Below are 22,625 nucleotides of genomic sequence, written 5' to 3'. Positions count from 1 at the left end.
AGGGGTGTCAGGGAGAGAAGGGCACAAAGTCGTAGCACCCCTTCGGAAGTCAAGCCTAAATCTCTTTGGACTTGTTGGCCGGCACTGAGCCTTGTTGCCATACCTAAGGTCTGCCAGCACCCACTTAATTGCAGTAGGGAATCACCACATTCTTCAGCATATCCAGGTACACTTTGGTGTTGACTTTTAAGCCAACTTCAAAGATATGAGCTGCCATAATGTGGTCCTCATTTGAAGCCAAACCGTGTCCGAAAACTTTGACTTTCATCACCCTGGGCATGTCTCTATTATTTGTGGCAATCCAGCGATGCATTTTGAGGGCGCCAGCAATGGTTTTGTTGTCATAACTTGGATCGGTAGAAAGCATGAGTTGTACAGCAGCACATCTCTGATCTCATTTGTTGAATATCTTATCACTTTCAGACATGATAGAAGGCTCCTATCACTCTTGGGATGTGTACACAACTGACCAACTAGTAGATGGTCTGCAACAAAAAAAGAAAAACGGGTTTCATCAAATGGAATCGTTTCATCCTGTATTATATTATCATTCATCATATCGAAATGATAATATTCCATTTTTTCTGACACTCAAACCCATTGTTGGGCTGATTTGTATCACAGTTCTATGAAAGTTAATTTCTAAAAGTCGTCAAACATCTGCCAGTAGGTAAAACACATGTTAAACCGAATTGAAAATGATGATGATGATGATGATGATGATGATGCTTATGATTGCTGAGCGCCATTTATTCATTCATTTTGAATGAATCAGATGATTATGGTTGGCATTCGTTTACCCGATATCTTTCTAGAAAGACATCTGGTACTTATGGGAGGAATCAGATGAGGGCTGTCAACATCCATAAGTGAAAATGTTTCTGTGGAACAAACTGGATTCAAAGTTGGTACATCTAGGTTGTCAGCCCATATTGTTAACGACTTAGCCACCGTCACCTTGATGATGATGATGATTTTGTGATCCAGTTTTATTTATTGCACTATTTTTAGACTAAAACGCAACCTGTTCTCATATTTAAATTATAAAACTACATAAAACTTTTCAAGTAATATTACTGTTCTTTGCCTACTCTTCAGATGAAAGTTTCAGATGAGGTTTTGAAAAGCCAGTGCACTATGTTTGAAATGTACGTTGAAGGCTGCTGAACCAACCAAGTGAATCGACATCCAGTTCACGCTGCCAACAAACATATCATTTGCAGTGTTTCATTATTCCTCTGAAATGGTTCGAATGAATTATTTAATTAGAACCATATAAACGTGTGCTGTAGTTGACGGTAGACATTTTTAATAGATAAGTAATAGTCACAAAATGTCCTTTAAAGGCAGAAGCTGTTTAAAACATTGAATGACTTTGTTTACTTTGTTATTTGCCAATGCTGTTCTTTAATTGAATGTTGCAGTGGGAGAATCATCATCATCATCATCATCATCATGATCGGTTTAACACTTGTGGCTCTTACAAATAGACTACCAGACTAGCCTATCTTTGGCTAGGTCTTTATTTATTATCCCTCTTTCTTTTAAACCCATCCTTATCAATTTCTTCCATGTTTTCCTCGCCAGCTGAGCTTGTTACCTCAACTGTTCTACATCTATTAACCCAAGCACTCTCATCCGTTCTTTTCAAGGTAACCAAACCAACAACGTTTCCTGTTCTGCACCCCTATACTGTTCAGATTTACTTTTCCTCTGAAGTCATCAGATCTAAGCCTGTCTTAAACACTAACATAGCACATCAATTATGATTATCATACTATTTCTCTCCATGCAATGCATGTCCTCAACCCAAAATGGAACACCTAAATGGAAATGAAACGATTGTTTCAGCAGGAGTGTTCAAACTGTTAATATCATTCACATGCCAATAAGATTTTGAATGCATTTCTATTTCTCAACCTAATCATGTGGATGCAATCACTTTGTTAAATAAAGAAAATTCTTACGTTACCAGCCTTTAAGATAACAGATCTCTTTATTGTAGGCATATACACTCGTGAGCAAAAAAAAAAAAAAAAAAAAAAAAAAATGGGCCAAACAAATTTTATACATTTTATTGCATTAAAAGCTATATTGAACAATTGAACAATATAACTTAAGCAAGACTAATAACACAGAACAAGATATTTACTTTAATAAATGCTTAGTATGGAATCGCATTCCCTTTTGATTTCTTTAAAAGATCAATCCTTTTAGACATGCTTTCAACCAAAGTGGAACACTGTGAAGAGGAGATGCTATTCTATTCACTTTGCACAGCTTCCCACAGTTTGTCATTATTCGATAAAGTTCTTCCAGCCAATGCACGAGATATTATGGACCAAATATTCTCGATTGAGTTTAAATCGGGACTTTGACCTGGCAAAAATATCACAGCAATTGAATTATCAGAAAACCATTTTTTGTGAGTTTAGCAGTGTGTGCAGGGGCATTATTTTGTTGAAAAATAATGTTCTAGGATATTCCCAGCTTCTGGATACTTAGTAACAGTCCTGTTTCTGATATTCGAATGTATTCCATTGCATTGATTGACTTCTCACATCTAATATGTTCCCCAACTCCTGCTGCAGTAAAAGTTCCCTATACCATTATCCCTCCATTCTCGTATTTAACTTTCGTTTTTATGCAACTTGGCAAAAATCTTTCTCCAGTTCTTGGATTGTACCGTTCAGGAGCATCGGGAGCATCACTAACAAGACAACATCTTGATTCATCTAACCAGAAAACATTCCTGAACCAGTCTGTATCTTTCTTGTCATAACATGAGAAAAATCTCTTTCTATCATTGATGTTCTTCTTAGATAAAAATGGCTTCTTTGCACACCTTTTAGAAGAAAATCCCATTTCATGTATTTGTCTAGATATTGTATATCTAGAAAGAGAATTTCCAGCCCCTGTTTTGAATTCTTTGCTATGGTCAACATAAGTTTATTTTCAATCCTTCAAAACAGTTAATTTAAGCCTGTGGTCGTCCTTCAAAGTGGATGCTCTAGGGCGACCAGATCCAGATTTCCCTTTTACCAAGCTTTGAACATTCGACCAATTTGCTTCACTACAGAAAGAGATGTTTTCACATTTCTTATCTTAAAATATCAAAACTCTGCTTGTAAATCATTTTGGACTGCCCTAACCCTGCAATTTGGTTTTTTATATCCTCGACAAGATGCGGTCTTACCATTTTTAGGATTGATTTTTCCACTTATTATTATATGCTATAATAATAATGATCTGCAAAATAGAAATTTTCAGTTAAAATTAACAAAAATTCATGGAAAAATATTGAAAAATCGATTTCTTCTTGTTTCACGCTTGGTCCATATTTTTTTTGCTCATGAGTGTATATTTTTTACTCTTGTTCACCCCCAAACAAAACATATTGCCACTTGAACATAATCGGCTACTATATGGGACTATGTTTACAGCAGACTATGTAAGGAGCTGAGTGAGATGTCTGTTTACATTACATTTAAACTTTTGCATGTCAGTACAGTCAAGCAGGCAGGAAGGGAATTCCAAAATCTAGCAGTTTGCCCGAAGAAGCTATTAGAGTATAAGGCTTTCCGGTATCTACAATAAAGGGCTGAGATTTTGTTGCTAAACAGGTTTGTTGGAAGTATGTATGTCGTGGAGAAACAAATGCAATGAGTTCATCAGAGCACGTTCCATAAAAAAAAAAAAAACAGGCACAAGGATGCAATATTGTGGTGATGGGACAGGGGTTGGAATTTGGTTGATAGTGTGGGACCTACTAGATTGGAGACTCTTTTGTGGACCCTGTCTAAGACGGAGAGACTAGTGATGGATGTACCAGATGTGGCAACAATACTTTATGCATGAACGAATGGTAGCTTTGTAGAGGTACAGGATACTCTCAGATGTGAGTAATTTTCTAGTATGGTAAAGGGAACCCACCTTCTTTGCAGTAACCATTGCAATGTCCTCAATGTATTTGTTCCAGTTCATGTTGCCTGTGATTGTTAAGTCGACAAAATGGGGCCTATTAAATTGAAGAGTCTTTTTTGGACACTATCCAAGAGGGAGAGACTAGTGGTAGATGTGCTAGCAATACTCAATGCATGGGCGAATGGTGGCTTTGTACAAGTACAGAATACTCTCAGGTGTAAGTAATATTTTAGCATAGTAGAGGGAGCTCACCTTCTTTGCAGTAGTCTTAGCAATGTCCTCGATGTATTTGTTCCAATTTGTGTTGCCTGTGAATGTTAAGAGTAATTACTTTGGAAGTGCAAAAAGATCAAAGAGACATGTATTTTTTTTTTTTTTTTTGACAACAAAAGCAAAAGATAAACATGTTATACCTTAAATCAAAAGTAAAAATATGACATCCAATGTGAAAAATAAATAACCGTTCCATGGCACAGTTGAAAAAACAAAAAAACTCATGTATATTGAGTAATGACTGGTTATTAAGAGAGTCCGCAATGAAGCGATACACATTCACAACTAGAACCACCGAAAGAAATTATCTAGCAATTACAAAAAAAAAAAAAAAACATTGAAATCCTTTGCAAAGTTTTTAGATACATCGATTTAAAAAAATTTAACAATAGGCATTAGACATCTACATATCTGTGAAAGTGAAAATGTGTGTGTGAGAGGACACTTCTCAACCTATATACTCAACGACTTTTTGATCTAGAGACTTGAAATTTAGTATATAGGGTAATCAGACATTTAGAAAACATTTTAATTGGGTTTTCATTCGGAAAAAGGAATGCTAAGGAGATTAAAATTGAACAATTGTTACATCGGATTTTTATCTGTTTGTCAACTGTTTCACAAAGTTTGAAAACATTTTTTAAAGATCGTCTAAGCTGGTCTAATGATTATTGTACTTGACTCCTTGTCTTTGGTTTTGGTTTCAATCTCAGCTTGAGTTATTTTTTTTACTCATAAGAAGTGAACTGTTTAGAAAAAACATAATACTTGCATGCACATGTCTCCGTTTCTTTCCGTTAATGTTACGTTTAATACCGGGCAACGCTGGGTACATCTTCTAGTTCATAAATATTTCCTAAATTTTACTGTGGGATGTATTTAATTTTATGCATCGGAGATTTAAAGAGAATGGAAACGCTTCGTGCAAATTCAGATCTTTGTGAAATCTTAACATTAGGTATTAGCTATCTATTAATAAATATTTCCCAAAATTCAGTTTATTTTGAGTATTTTAAAGGTTTTTAGGAGGCATACTACGGACATTTTTCTTTTACTCACGTTCACCATCTAACTAGGCATATCGCCACTTGAACATAAGGGGCTACTATTTGGGCATGACCTTTCATTTGAAAATTTCAAATATTTCAGATTTGCATTAAATTTGATTCATAATCATTAGACAGCTATTAATCAAGATTCCCTGAATTCCAATTTCTTCTTAAGACCCCTTAAACTTAAACTTTGAGACATTTTCTAGAATCCAAATCATGTAACTGATTTTGATCAAGATTGGAATAAGGATTTTCTGTTTGATTAAAAATTATTTTTTTCCTATGTAAATAATCAAGCTACCACCAGCTGGCTCCAGACAAGGCATGTAGTCACTTGATGTAAAGCACTAGCAAAAATGAAAGGTTAATTATCGCAAAAATATTTTTAATTGTGTTTCTGAATTTTGAGATGGAGATTGTTTATTTGTATTATTTGGATCCATCGAACTACTGTTCTCATCTTGAGTGTGATTTTCACAACGTTTATGTCGATGTAACTTCCGACCTTTTTCGAGTGTATCTTGAGAAATTGTGGAATGTTTCTGTTGGACTCGAAAATTTGGACAGAATTTCGAACAGACCCCTTTATTTACTTTATGAGGGTAGCATGCTCTTGTTCCATCAGCTATGATTTGATAGAGGTTCTAAGTAATTCGCAATTATATATTTTTTTTCAGTCGCCTATACTGAGAATTGAACCTTCAACCTTCAGGAGAATATCACTTTTACAATTGATTTTTCCAAGTACTCTAACCACTGTGCCACGGATCCTTGTGGACACAAGGACCCATGACACAGTGGTTAGAGTACTTGGAAAAATCAATTGTAAAAAGTGATATTCTTCCGAAGGTTCAATTCTCAGTGTGGGTGACCAAAAAATACAATTGCAAATTATTTAGGACCTCTATCCAATCATGGTTGAACAAACAAGAGCATGCTACCCCTGTGAAGTAAATAAAGGGTCCCATTCAAAATTCTGTCCGAATTTCAGAGTTCGACAGAAACATTCCCAAGTTTGACGAGATACACCTGAAGAAGGCCGGAAGTTACATCAACCGAAACGTTGTGAAAACCACACTCAAGATGAGAACAGTAGTCCACTGAATCCAAATAATATGATTTTTAATTACGTTAATTATTAATATTTTCATCGCTTTTATTTTCAGGTGTTAATGCTACCGTACTTGTGAAACAAAACTGTGTGCAGCTAATGTTCCGGATAATTTCTCTTTGTGGTAAAAGCCATTGTACTGTGTTGAAACTCGCCCTGGAAATTCTCTGCAATTTGACCAAATCTAGTAAGATTTTTTTTTTACTTTGTCCCATCATTTTAATTTTAAAAAGCAAACACAGTTTCATTGACTTCTTTTCTGAAATCAAACATCACCTTATTTTTCAATTCATAGTGGTCGTTTTGTTCCAAATTATTCACTTTTAGCAAAATATAAAGCAAATATAGTTGCAATAAATGTATCAGGTCATCACGATAGTTCCGTCCACTTTTTAAGGATTATAAAAAATATCAGACTTATTCATGTTTCTGAATTTTTGAGATGAGGATGGATTATTTGTATTATTTGGATTCTTCGGACTACTGTTCTTACATTTAATGTTATTTTATGCTAGAACAAAATGATAATAAAAATAATTTATTGTCATCAGTAAATACCACTCATTGTTTCACTTAAAACTTTATATAACTATTTACAGTAGAACCTACAAATCCACTCTCTTCAGGCAAAAGGAGTTCCTTTTAAGTTTTAGTATAATTTCACTGTGATATATATATATATATATATATATATATATATATATATATATATATATATATATATATTGAATTTTCTTTTCTTGCTCTTAATTCATATTAAAAGCCTACTTTTTCTATTTAAAAATTATTAAAACAAACTTTTTAATATACTCAGTCATAGATATGCGAGCGACTACATGAAGGTTAACTAATTTGCATATTCTTCTAAAAAAAAACCCAGCATTACTTATTCATTTTTTATGGTTTCTTATTAGATGATTGGTTTCATTTCATTATTACACTGAATTCTATTTATGCATAGTTTCTACATTCTGCATAATTGTGTAGAATTTAAAATGAAAACGTTCTAGAAGACGAAAATATCTATCTATATATATATATATTGAAGTGAACTTGTCAGCGTGTGTGTAAAAAATTCTCTACCAAACTCCTCTTTAAATGTTTGGTCTACAGAGTTGAAATTTAATATATAGAGTATTTGGATCGGTAGCACACTTTCAATTTGATTTTTAGCCAGCAAAATTTGCTGCTAAGGAGTCAAGATTGAAAACAAAACAGTTAACCATGGCAGGTTAAATCGAATAAAACATTATTCCTGCTGTTACTTTTGCGCATGCACAAAATTAAATATTCATCACTGAAAGTTGCATTATTTTTAACCTTTTTGTATCCATCTGTTGGTAGCTTAGACCGTAATAATGCTGGAAAGATAAATAACAACTATGACTAGAGCGCTAAACATTCTGGTTTCGGTTCTAGCAGATGGTATCTAAGTCATATTCCTTTTAGAACTTTTGAAATCATTACTATATATTGGATAATAATTAATAGAGAATTGACTCTGTAATAATAAGAAATCTGCATGAATTAAAATATAATATTTATGCATATTTTCATGACTGTGCAATGCCGAGCGGCCTGCCAGCGTGTGTGTGTATATATATATGCACGCACACACACAAAACACATTTTGTATTCCTACACGTCACGCAATAAAAAAATGAATAAAGAAAAGATATAAACTTTTATGCTGTTCACATTATTTATACATACATATATATATAAAGCCCAGTAATTGAATGTACAATCAAAGGGAAATAACCACGATTTAATCCCAACAAATTATCTCTCTTTAGCAAGCAAATTACATATATTCCGAAAATAAATCAATTTAATTCTGGTACCGATTGAAAACACATGTATATCGCTGTTGTGTATGTGTTTGTTGGAGGGGATTATTGGATAGGATGGTTGTGATAATGACTGGATAAGGCGAGAGCTGTAATCACATGCTTTATTTTTGAAACGCCATTGAAGGAAATTTTGACTAACGAATTAAGGGCAATAACTCTTCTTGACATGTGAGTTATACTAAGACTAATATATCTTCCTTCTTCAACTAAGAGTGAACTCATCTAATTATTTAAAGAAATTTTCTTTTAAATGCGAAAATGTAGTGTCTATTTGTCTAAGAGTGTGGAGAGCTTTATAAATCTTTGGGGTCGTCTTGGTTTTGGGGCAGATCTACAGGATCCACTGGTGTATGATTCAGTGGTCGACTGCTTTATCTGTGTAGATAATGCTTGGCCCTCAGACCTCCTTCTCTTGCTAAGGTCTGGTGATGACCTGTTCTGAAGTATGTGTGGTGTTGAGACATTGCTGATGTGCAGTTTCCTTTGTGATGCAGTTTCTTCAGATGTGTGTGGTTGGTTAGATCTACCTTCAAGTATTGAATTTTTAGTTGATCTAATGAATTGCCTATTCCTTCAACAGATGTTACCACTCTCAGACTCAATTATATAGAATCTTAGTGCCACAGCAGAATGTTGAATGATTTCGGGCTTCCATAGCTGTCTTTTCCTATGTTCGAAATAGACTTTCTGCCCTGCATGTAGAGGTAGGTGTTGTCTGTTATGCTGCTTGTCATAACAATATTTGAGAGATGGGATGGACTGAAAATTCTATATTTGGACAGTGGTTTACAGTTCACAAGCAAGGAATTTAAAGTCTTTTCTAGCTCATACATGCATGAAATTCTTTCAATATCCCCCTTTGCAGGGAAGCTGGCATTATAACTTTGTTGCTCTTAAGCAAAATAACATCTTGAACCCCAATTTCATCTCTAACGTTCCAAAACGGTAAGAGCTAACTTGGGCCACTAAGAAATCTAATTCCATTTTCAACTTATCTTTTAGAGTTCTCGGGATTCATTGAGGTGGTAGACAACTGGTAGTACTTCTCGATCCACATGAATGATATATTCGCCAGGTAGACAACCAACAAAATCAAATACATTAGGGAATTTCTGTAGTGACTGATTTTACAGCTAAGTTTAGGATCACTAACCCTAACTCCCATGATGTCTGTATCCTTTGAATTTTTGAATTTGCAACATGGAATATTGCACCAATAAATCTAACCAACAGGTTCCTTCTCGATCAATTGTTGTTCCGCTGAAAGCAATTAACTATATTGCCATTGCTTTGAGTAGTACTTTATGCATTTTTTTTTGATATACTTTTGTGGGCAAAAAGTTGCTCATGGCATCAGTATTGACTTTTGCATTAATGTCTATCTGCACTTATCTGTTGCCCATTTTAAACTTAGCATATGCTTTTGTAGTAGTTGATGGCAACTGCTGAATTGTATGAAAATATATATCTTTGCTCGAACCACTAATATAACTTTCATTTTTTTTTTTTACATAGGAGTCACCACTTATCAAGGGCCAGAGGCCACTCGAGGATAAGGGTTATTGAGTACAGTAATTAATGGGATAATATTGTAGTAATCGTTAGTAATGGAAATTTGGTAGATTGGATTACTTAAGGGGGCGGTTCATCAAGAAATTGTTTAGGTTGGATTTAGAGACAACCAAGTTGTAGTCAGGTGGGAAACAGGCAAATGGAAGAGAGTTCCACAAGCATGCGCTTCTAAGAAAGAAGCTTTGTTCATGGAATCTACGATTAGGTTTTGGCACAGATAAAGAGTGGGGGAAATTATTGACAGTGGTTTCAGCCAGACGGGTGTTGTTCGTGAAAGATTGGCGAGGGGGGATCAGAGATCTGAGCTCATACTAGCACTTGCCATGGAAATAACGATAAAACAAAGACAAACTCGCAACGTCCCCCTTCCCTCTTGTGGGGAAAAAGGCTGCAGGGAAGAGAAAAGGGTATCCCCCACGAAGTCCATTTTGTAATCTATCAAGGCAGGATAAGCTGCCTCTAGCAGCTCCCGCCCAGATGTGGCAACAACACTCCATCCTTGGACGGACCCGGCTTTTATATAGTTAGAGAATTGCATCAACAGTGAGATATCCACTGGAGCGGTAGAACGATCCCACTATTTTTCCAGAGACCTTGGCAACACTTTCTTTTTTTTTTTTTTTTTTTTTTTTACACAGTGGTCACCACTTTTTTTTTATATTCCGTTTTGAAGTGGGAAACATTAGCAAAATGTCCCTTTTTGTTGCATTGCATGCATGACTTTCATTTTGCTGGGCACTCTTCTCGAGAATGCCTTTTGCCACACTATCCACACTATGTTGGCTTTTTATTATTCGTAGCCTGAATTGCATGCATGTTACTTTTTTTTACTTGGATGCATATAGCTCAACTTGCTTGCAAGCCATCTCTTCTATCTCTTCAATACGTAGTGCTTTTCCTACAGTCAGATCATTACCTTAGGATTTCTGCGCTTATTTCAGATGAATACTGAATATGAAGAGATCAACTATAAGAGTATCTTCCACCATTTGGTCATATTCACACTGTTTGACTATTTGACAAAACCATTTCAATAATGTTCGTGCACATTTGTCTGGATTTTGTTTGCACTGCAACGGTTTGTTTTGCCACATAAAGTAGTTAATGTGTTTTGACACCAGCCTATAACAAAAGATATCTCAGCTTGACATTGTCATCAATGCTATGCATGGGACCTTTAAAATGGAGTCTGACTTGCCGAATAAATCTGCCCAGTAAGATTTGTGCTGGATCAATATATTGTTGGTAGAGGTATTTGAGATGAGGCTGCCATACTTAATCATAATGTTTCGGTATAAAGATAATTATCTTACCTTAGTGTTTAGTGCCTATGCACGTGTTCGTTTTTTTTTTTTAAACTTGTGGAGAAAAACAAATGTCATGGCTTATTTATTATTTCCGTTTCAGTTTAGTATAAATGTGTCCTTGTAATCCCGCTTCTAACACCATGTTATGTTATGAGGATTTATTGGATAGGCTGGTTGCGATAATGAACAGATAAAGTGAAAGCTGTAATCACATGCTTTATTTTTGAAACACGATTACAGGAAATTTTTAAACAACTAACTAAGGATAATAAAGGACGATTGTTTTCATCTTGAGTGTGATTTTCACAACGTTTTGGTCACTGTAACCTCCGACCTTCTTCATGTGTATCTTGTTGAATTCGGGAATTTGTAATAGTGATATTCTCTGAAAGGTTGAAGGTTTAATTCTCAGTGTGAGCGACTAAAAAATACAATTGTGGATTACTTACGACCTCTATCCAGTCATGGCTGACAGAACAAGAGCATGCTACCTCCATGAAGTAAATAAAGGATTCTGTTTGAAATCCCCTCCAAATTCCCGAGTTCAACAAGATACACCAGTCGGATATGATATTAACCAAAATGTTTTGAAAATGACACTCAAGATGAGAACAGTAGTCTGATGAATCCAAATAATAAGAACAACCAATCCTTATCTCAAAAATTCAGAAACGTCAAAATAAGTCTTCTCAACATCAGAGATACAACGAACTTAACTTCGACAGCATATAGCTTTGTCCTTTGTTTTTTTCCCCCAAGTTTAAGATACAATGAAACCATGGAGATCTTAAAGAACAAGGGTGATTACATTAAGCATAACTGATATTGATTATATTAACCATGACTAAATCTGATACTGTTTTAATTAGCCTAGGAAAACGGACAGTACTTTTCTTACGTTATAATAATCGAATGCAATAATGATAGCCAAAACAAAGACCCCAAACAATTTATAGAAAGGATGAAATATTACAAATAATGATGATATGTTACAACTAGGTATTACAAACCAGCCTAGAGTTTAGTGAGTGAAAATGGGTAAATATGGTTATTTTTAACTCATTTAATTTTTGGGGGGTTATTTTGATAAAATTCAGACATATATAAAATAAAAAAAATTTTTTTTCTATAAATGTACAATTGATTTAAAAGTGGAGGAAGAAAACGTAAGTGCTCGACCTTTTGACCATCTTTCCCAGGCTTTTTTCAAGAGTGAAACAGCTAAATAGCTAAACAGCTAAGGTCAATTATTTCATGAGTATATATGCAAAAAGGGGAGAGCAACATACCTAAATTTATGTCAATTACATGAAGGAGTATACATATATACAATATTTTCAAATTTTTAATTTATACATAAAAAAGCGATTTTTATATATATATATATATATATATATATATATATATATATATATATATATATATATATATGCATGCACATACACGAAGGTACAAATACAAATTTAGAATTAACCGGTATTCATTTTATTTTCATTAATGATAGTCTATATATTAATACTATTAATATATTAATAATTATTAATATATTAATAATATTAATGTGTGTGTTATTTTGTGTGTCACGCTTCTATCTTTTTTTCTTCCGAGTGGCTTTCGTTTGATTGTTATGACTTTCCTTTTCTTGTAATAAATAATTTTACCAAGAATTCTTCATAAGTTTTGGTTTCGGTTTCGATTATAGCTGACTGAAGTCAAGTTATATATATTTTCTTTCCTTCATAATTTTTGGTTTTGGTTTTGATTCAAGCTGATGCACCCAAGTCTGGATATATGAATATATTTTTCTTACTTTCGAAATCACAACTTTATAATATATAAGAATCGATAGAAAATTGACTCTATAATAATATATACGAAATCTGCATAAATTTAAATGTTATATTTAAGCATATTTTATGACCGGGCTATGCCGGGCGTCCCTACTAGCTTAGATAAATACTTTTGCAGTTTTAACAAAAGAGCTACAGTAATATCAGGGCATCTTCATTTATGCTGAACATCCAAAGAATTCCAACATTAATATATTAGATATGAAAGAGTCCACTGTAGAATTTCCACAGGTCCCACTAGTTTTTGATAATTGGTTAAAAGATATGATAGAAGCTTTTCCTTTGTTTTACTGGTTGATTTTATAACTGCACAATTTTTATTCTCTGTCATTAATATTTCTCTCAGCTTTGTTAGATTACTATTTTTGATAATTAGCAATTTATTTTTAAATGTTGATATATTTTTTTAATTTAATGTATAAAATATTGTTTTACTCTATGCCTATTAAAACGATCTTATCAAAAAAAAAAAAAAAAAAAATGGACCACTCATCAATATGGTCGGCTTAAAAATAGGATTTCAAAGTTCAAGTTAAAAAATTTAGTGTTTGAAATTTTTACTCTATTATCAAATTGTGTTTCTGTTTGTTTTTACATGTTTCAAATCTGTGATGGTGTTTTTATTGATTTACTATTAAAAAGAATCCAACTTGATTTCTACTGTGCTATGAATCATATTACGAAGGTTCAATGCGTTAGCTGTTGAAATGAATCTTATACGAACAGTCGAAGTTGTGCTTTCCTGGTTTTTTTTTTGTATATTTGTTTTTGAGAGATCATTAGAATTTCATCAACGTTTACATTGGCTTGATCTAATAATTACTGCTTCCATTGTGATGAATTTCCATTTTTCTTAATCTGATGTCATATTTTTAAGGATTTTTTAAATTCGTTCAGAGCCTGTATTTTTAGTTATACATTGTGAACGTTGTTTTATGGATCAACGGTACATAAGACGACAATTTTTTTTTTTTTTTTATTTCTAACAGACTTTAAACGAGCATAATTCGGTGGTTGTGCTACCAAAATAAATATTGTTATTGTTCATGTTTTGCAAAAATCTGTAGCCACATAAAATGTTTGTAGAAATAATAAAAATAAGTTTGATTTGGAATACCTATTCATCGGTATCTGCACATTAGTACACCGGTTCCTGTTAGATCACAGAAGTTAAGCAACATTGAGCTTGGCCTGTACTAAAATGGGTCACCATTTGGTAATACCAGGTCTTCCCTGCATACCATCGAATGCTGATAAAACAAAGACTATTGGATATTCATGACTAAAATTTAGTGAACAAGTGAGGCATATACATTAGAACCTTGGGATACGGTGGCCCTGGGGATACATTTTTTTTTCAGGTTATGATGTGGAATACAATGTTTTTCTGGCTCCTTGTTATGGTATTTGTCCCGCCTTACGGTGTTATTCATAATGTTATTTGATTATATACATGTGTATTATTTATTGTACTGTATTTTATTACTAATATAATATATACTGTATAAAATTTTAATATGTACTGTATAAAATTTTGCTTAGGCCTCTCCATACAGCAATGTCACCTTACATTCCTAACCCCGGAACGGATTAATGCCATATCCCGGGGTTCTACTGTACTGAACTTTTATGCGTGAAATATGGTTGGATTGAAGAAAGTTTGGACTTTTATTAAGGTTTCCACGGGTGTCATTTTCTTAGATTACGACAGTTTTGTATGTCTACGAACGAGTTTGTAGTTTACATTAATGTGCGATCATTTTCCATCATAAATACATCATACACGCGAGGAACACATCTGTCAAAATGTGACTATTGAGGATGTGAACAATAGTTTGAAGAAAACCGATGTAAATAATGATAACTGCAATAACGGTGTGGAGAACCACAAAAATAAGCACGCACGGTTGTGTGTGCCCGCTATAGAGAAACACTGGCACTCGAACCTGAAACCCGTCCAATACGAAAGATAATATGAAAATAAGATAAATGTAAATTTAGCCGCTATCAGGGTTCGAGGCGGCAGTATAAAAATAAATTTTGTTTTGTTCCGTGGGGGTGAGATTATCTTGTGTACGTGAGACTGCTGTCAGTTGGGAAGAGGACGAAAAGAAAAAAAATATGGCGGCTTATTGGGAAATAAGCGAACGGGTCTTAGAAGAGAAAAAGCCTCTTAAGTTCAACGCCAAGAGTTAAGAGTTCCTACCCCTTTTTTTTCTTCTTTCTGTGCTTGGAGAATAAGAAAAAGTTTCGTCAAACACGAACACAACTTTGACGGCGAAAGAATTTACGTGACTAAAATAGGGATTAATTCTTGAGGAAAGAAAATTTATAGACAATCTTTCAGACTGATAATCTATATCTAATAGTTAATGTTTGTCTATCTGTTACAGAATTTGATATGTTCACACTCTAAAACATTTAAATAAGTTCCAATAAAGCTCAGATTTTTTAAAAAGAATATAAAGATGTCATTGATCTTTTTAAAAATGTCATCTGGAGTCACTCAGAGCAATTATCTGTCTGGTCCATAAAATATCTAAACTATATTACAACATAAAGAAATGAATTACATTTTTTTTAATAGATTTTGTTTTTGTCTCCTAATACAAAAATATATTTAATCAAAGACTATCTTTGTAAAACAAAAATAAAATAAACAATTAACGAATTATTTTTAATAATTAAATAAATTTGTTTTGATTCGTTATAATGCCATTTGCTGTTTTACAGCTGTCTATAAATAATGCAGTGTTGGCAAGTAGTTTTTTTTCTAAGAAAACACCACTATGCTAACAGTTTTTTTTTTATTATTTGACCTCATATTCTAAATGTTATTTTTAACTTTTCTTTCAAGGCAAAAATTGTAAACATGACTATATTTGAAATTATTTCTGATCGGCAATGTATCTCAACTTTAGCAATGCCAGGTGAATTCCACTAGTTGCAAATATTACAACAAAAGAAATATTTTTATTTTGTATTTTTTTTCAGATACGCAAATTGTTTCTGTGTCTATTTTGGAAATCAATAATTGTTACTATTTATGTTATTTAAAATATTTCAGATTCTTATCATCCTCATCTTGATTACAAGACTCACATATTCCATCTTGTAAAATTTGGAGCTTCATGCCACCTGGTGTTTTTTTATTTTTATTTTATTTTTTTCAGTTTTTCTAGATTTGTTGTTCCATTGCAAAAGTTCAACTGTCCAGTCTATCCTACTATTTAATCCATTTTTAACTTAGCTTAACCTTGCAAATATTTTTAACTTAGCTTAACCTTGCAAATATTTTTAACTTAGCTTAACCTTGCAAATATTTTTAACTTAGCTTAACCTTGCAAATAGCAAATGATCGAACAAACCATACGCAAATACATCATCTATAATCAGGGTACGAACAGAAAACAAAACAATAGAAGTTTATTGATATTAAATGAATTAAATTCATAATAGCATCCCTATCTTTTATTTCAATACCGTTAGCATGTTTTGAAATAGCGGAAAAAGGGATTTATACCCCAAAAATTGTTATTCTACCATCACGTGACATGGTAGACGAGATTTATAATAAAAACATAACTTCTCTATATCTTATTCCCTATGGTTACGTTTCCCAGACCAGCAAGAACAACACACATCACTTCTAGATCTGTTTCTGACCACAGATCCAGATGACTGTGTAACTAATGACCACAGCCCACTTGGGAACGCCGATCATGCAGTGGTAATAGTTGAAATAGCCCTAAACTTTAGAGCTAAAACTGAAGAGCCACTGCTCAAAACAACGAGATATTATAAAAAGGCTGACTGGGAAGCCATCAGGGATCTCATCAGGGACGCCCCATGGCAAAATATCTTTTCACTTCCTGCTGAACAGTGCGCAAATGAGACCACTGAATGGTTCAAAACAGCAATTGAAGCACACGTTCCCACACGGAAATTTTATAGCAAGCCCCCACTCTCCCCAATGGTTTACTTCTACTTGTGCAGCCGCCATCACGCAAAGACAGCATGCATACCGCAGATTTAACCGACGTAAATCCAGTTCAAACAGGCAGAAGTATATAGAAGCCAGAAGTAACTGTAAGAAAGAAATAGCGACAGCTAAGAGAGAATTTACTGAAACCACCAAAAAACATATCGAAGCACAGAAATTAGGGACCCGCAACTTCTGGAAAATCTACAACAGTGTAGTAAATAATGGGCAATCAACAATCCCCCCACTATCTAACAATCATGAGGTTGTTTGCTCTGCAACTGAGAAGGCTAACATGCTTGCCAGTCGGTTTGCCTCCAACTCCACACTGGACCCTGCCAACCACACCCTCCCTGACTTTCCTTTGCGGACAGATGCCACACTAGACGATCTGAAAATCACCCCTTCTCAGGTGCATGCTATCATAAGAAATCTTGACCCTGCAAAAGCATGTGGACCTGATCTCATCCCGGCTGTGCTATTAAAAAAGTGCTCTGTCGAAGTAGCTCCAGTTCTCTCCAAACTTTACAACAAATGCCTTAATGAATCTTGCTTTCCTGCCTGCTGGAAAACTGCTTCTGTGGTACCAGTATTCAAGAATTCTGGCGAAAGAACTGACCCAGTAAATTATCGCCCCATTAGCCTCCTCCCACTTTTCGCCAAAATATTTGAGACAATAATTAACCAAGCTCTAGTTCATTACCTTACAGATGCTAAACTTCTGACTGACCAACAATATGGATTTAGAAAAGCCCATTCAACAGCAGACATCCTAACTGTAATCTCAGAACGTATATACCAGTCACTGGACAAAGCGGGGGAGGGTAGAGCGGTAGCTCTAGGTATATCTAAGGCTTTTGACAGGGTATGGCATGAAGGTCTTCTCAGAAAAATCAGATCATATGGTATCACTGGAAGAATACATGACATTATTAAATCCTTCTTAGATAAGAGAAAAATCCAGGTTGTCCTCGACGGTCGTACATCTAAACAATATGATATAAATGTGGGAGTGCCTCAGGGGTCTATCTTGGGACCTCTGTTATTCATAATATTCATAAATAACCTCCCTGACAAAATTGCCTGTGAGATGGGTATATATGCTGACAACACCACACTCTATAACAAACACGACAGGAAAACAAATGAACACATATCTAAAGAAATGGCAGAAGCACTAGAGGACGACCTCCGATCTGTAGTGGAATGGGGACATAAATGGATGGTCACATTCAATACTGCCAAGACTAAACTGGTTCCCTTCAATAATTACAAGAAACCTTCTCTATCACCAATAGCAATGGCCAATGACTCTTTATCTGAAAGTACATCCTTTAAACTCCTCGGCCTAATGCTCTCAGGAAACACAAGTTGGAACAATTACATCAAGAGTATCGCCAGGACCGCTATGAAGAAGGTAGGTTCTCTCTACTGTGCTAGAAAAATACTAACGCCCAAAAGTATTCTATACCTCTATAAGGCCACCATTCACCTGCGTATGGAGTATTGTTGTCATATTTGGGCTGGTTCATCTACCACTAGTCTCTTGCTCCTAGACAAGTTTCAAAAGAGAGTCGCCAATCTGATAGGTCCTTAACTGTCATCTAAACTTCGGCCCCGATCCCATCGACGAAATGCTGCATCCCTCTGCTTTTTCTACAAGTACTTTAACAGTGAATGCTCTGACGAACTGCAAGCACTTGTGCTCCCTCGACGTAAATACCCCCGACAAACCCGACAAGCAGCTAAATCCCACCCCTTCACAGTAGATATCCCTAGATGTAAGAGAGCCTTCTACTCCAGTAGTTTCTTCCCCAACTGTACTGACATGCAGAAGTTCAAGTGCAACGTGAACCGACATCTTGCTGCCCAACTCCCTACACAGTACTCCTGAGACCTGTGCCCCTGATAGTAGCCCTCTACAACAAAGTGGCAATATGCCTTGTTTGAGGTGAAAATGTAATAAAAAAATAAATAAATAAAAAATAAAAATGGAAAAATAAAAAAAAATTGTTTTCACTTTTATCTTCGTCTTGTTTTTAGTTCTGCTTCTCATACATTCCTGCATTGTGAATTGCTTTCTATAAATTTTCTTTCTGTGCGTATATGTGTGTGTGTGGGCGGGTGTATATATATATATATATATATATATATATATATATATATATATATATATATATATCTTTATTGGAATGGCAAAATTTTAAAATAATGAAGAAGAAATGGACCGTATTCAGATGTTAAATCGACTAAAATACGAATAAAATAAAATAGAACCCCCCCCCCCCGGAAAATTGCATATTATATATACACAATTGGATAAAATGAATAAGTCGATTAAAAGAATCACGAAATATAATAAAACCGAAGCCCTTTTCGTCAGACAACTTTTCAAGGTTATATGTCTGAAAGAAAGAAAAGAAAACTGTTTTTTGTAGAAATACTAATACTAGTATGCAAAAGGGATAGGAACGGAAAAAAAACCAAAAAAAAAACTTAAGCAATATGTGTCCCCATCCCCCAAATAGTTCCATTCCAACTGTAAGCGAAGATTTCTCTGCTTGCACACAGTAGGGAGGGGGCTAAAACTGATGGCAAGCGCCTCGAGGACAGACAGGTGGAACTTAGTGCGTCCTCTGTGCAAAATAGAAAAACACTCCAGAGAGTATGTAGAACCACAGTCTTATTTATCTACTAAGTGTTGTTCAATAGCCGATTTCACCAACTGGGATTCTTTAAAGCGACTTATTTATTTTACCAAATTGCATATTTATAATATTTAATTTTCCCGTTTTTTTCTATTTTCCCTCTTTTATTTTATTCATATTTTAGTCAATGTAATATCTGAATATGGTCCATTTCTTCAATGTATGTATGTATGTATGTATATATATATATATATATATATATATATATATATATATATATATATATATATTCCTCTGTTTATTTGTTCATAATGACGTCATGTCATTGTGTATATATAAATAAATGAGATATGCTATGACGCCATATATGACGTAATCTCTATGATATCATCTATGACGTGGGGCCAAAAAATGAAAGATTCCTCAGGGCAACGCTGGACAGCCCGCTAGTTATATATGCACACACACACGGGGTTAAATAGACGAAGTTGCAAGAACCTCATACGTCGAAATCAACTGGAGAGTCCATGATATATATATATATATATATATATATATATATATATATATATATATATATATATATATATTGTATTAACAAAAACCAAGACATCAAGGAATGGATTGATAGCAACAAATAGTGTATTTCATCGTTTGTTACAATTGTTTCAAGATTATTCGGACAAATTCAAACATTATGTCGTATGAAAGTTTTCACAAAAACAGCCTTTCGTCAGACTTATTGAATAAAAACACTTTAACAATGAAACATTATGGAAACCATTTCCCATATAAGGAAAAGAAAACAAGCAAAAATATTTTACCTATATCTTATCCTTGAAAAGTCCAAGGATGAGATATAGGTAAAATTTTTTTCCCGATTCTGATAGAATTACCGATTTCTATTCTTTATAAATCTCTAAACATTTAACTATAAAGTCATTATTTTTCACAATTATCGTAAAAACACACGTTAGATGTGCATATATTTTCTCAAACGTCAAAATACACTTTTGATCGATTTTAGTTTTACTGGTATTTTAAAATCAATAAATAGTTATTATTTTATTATTATTACCAGCAGTGGAAGATTTTACTTTAAACAAAAATCAAATAAAAAAGCCAATTAAAAAATCGTTTTTGGCATTGGAAAATAGGCAGAAATTTTTCTAATTCCGATACCGATTCCCCCAAAAGTTCCGATTTTTCCAATTCCCAACAATCATCCCAACACGAATATATAATTGTACTGCAAAACTTAAAAACTATAATGGTGCTTCTGGATTATGTAGGTGGCCTGATATGATGATAGGCTGTAAAAAAAAATAAAATAAAAATAAAAAAAATTTTTTATTTTAAAATTCCAAATTATGAATGTCTCGGACCGTCGTTGAGAAGGACAGTTGCACGCAATGCTTCAAGCAAACTACACCAATCTCTTTAAAATACATTTAGTATTATCGATAGTAGATAACAACTTGGAATAATAACAAAAATATAAGTCAGTAATGAGACAATCTCTTTTATCTCATGTGTCGACATTAGCAGTAATTGGGAGTTCAGTGTTCTATACAACATTTCAGATAAGATGGAGTGATGCAAACATTTTTTTTTTGAAATATATATCACTGTGTGACTTTGTGAGTCTACAACTTGTGGTAGTTTCTATATCATCAGGATGAAAGTTTTTACCGCACGTTTCCTTGTCAGAGGTTTGTGAGAAATTGATTTTTGAGCTGGGATTTTTTGGTCTAAGTATAAATTTGAGTGACTCAGCGTTAAGCACAAAAAATTATAAGGTTTCTCTCTCCTTTTTTATTTTTATTTTTTTTAAATATTGTGGAGCTATGTTTTTTTTTTTTGCTTTTGATTGACTGAATAAATATATATATATATAAATTTGTTTCTTTTCTGTGTATTGATATTCATATTAAAAAGACTCTTTTTCTATTTATTTAAAAAGAAAATACAACTTCTTATACATGAGTTGTGGAATTACATTCACTAATTTGCATATTCTTTAAACATTCATTTTAATTAATTCCCTATTAGTTTGTTCGGTTTTCTTATGGGATGATCATCTTTAGTTAACTATTACGTGTAATTATATTAATGCAGATATTCTACATGATTTATACTGGCGTAATATTTGCGTAAAACTTCTTTCCGCATATATTTATGTATGCATATATATTTTTGTTTAAAAAAATTTGCCTACCAAACTCCTGCTATAGTTTTTGGTCTACAGACATGAAACTTCATATATAAGGTATTTGAACCCATGCGAAACTTTTTATTTGGGTTTTAGCCCGGGAAAATCGGTATAAAAGTGTGAAAATTTAAAAAAAAAATGAAATTTGCCAGGTGAAGGTTGAACGTCAGTATTACGAATATGCATGCATAACGTAGTAGCTATTGGTTCATATTTTAATGTTTAACCTTGCAACAAACCTGCCTTTATAGCTCAGTCATAAACGGCAGAGGAAAAAATAAATCGTAAACTAAATGTTTTGGTTTCGATTTGCGCGAGTCATTTTTAAAAACTTTTTAAATCATCACTATATATTGAGTCCAATATAATATAATAATAAATACGAAATCTGCATTAATCAAAATATAATATTAAGCATAGTGTGTGTGTGTATGTATGTGTGTGTATATATATATATATATATATATATATATATATATATATATATATATATATATATAACTACTTAATTTACTCACATAAAATTAATATACGAAAGTATAAATTTATGCATAAACTTTAAGTATTTACTTCAACAGTGCTCAATACGTAGGTAGAGCTAGTTAGTAAGTTATAAAATATACATGGCGATTAAGCTACACTGAATATTCCGTGTTTCATCCACTCTAGGCCTGAAGAGTCCTAGAGTGGATGAAACGCGGAATATTCAGTGTAGCTTAATCGCCATGTATATTTTATAACTTACTATATATATATATATATATATATATATATATATACTAACCGTATTTAATAACTTATAAAATTTAATACCGGGACAAATATACTAATCGTATTTAAA

General features: G+C 33.5%; 1 protein-coding gene across 7 annotated transcripts in view; it reads left to right on the top strand.

Moving 5' to 3' along the window:
* Positions 1-22,625, top strand: part of LOC145246606 (cytosolic carboxypeptidase 1-like) — a 331,801-nt gene that overhangs the window by 170,682 nt on the left and 138,494 nt on the right. For all 7 annotated transcript variants that reach the window (XM_080108270.1, XM_080108268.1, XM_080108267.1 and 4 more), the window contains exon 8: positions 6,416-6,547. In XM_080108270.1, coding sequence (XP_079964396.1) covers positions 6,416-6,547 — 132 coding nt within the window. The remainder of the gene's footprint in view (positions 1-6,415; positions 6,548-22,625) is intronic.

The sequence above is a fragment of the Euprymna scolopes genome, chromosome 24 (assembly GCF_053919585.1).
Source record: "Euprymna scolopes isolate OS-2025 chromosome 24, ASM5391958v1, whole genome shotgun sequence".
NCBI classification, from domain to species: domain Eukaryota; kingdom Metazoa; phylum Mollusca; class Cephalopoda; order Sepiida; family Sepiolidae; genus Euprymna; species Euprymna scolopes.
This window is presented reverse-complemented; position numbering and strand designations above follow the sequence as displayed.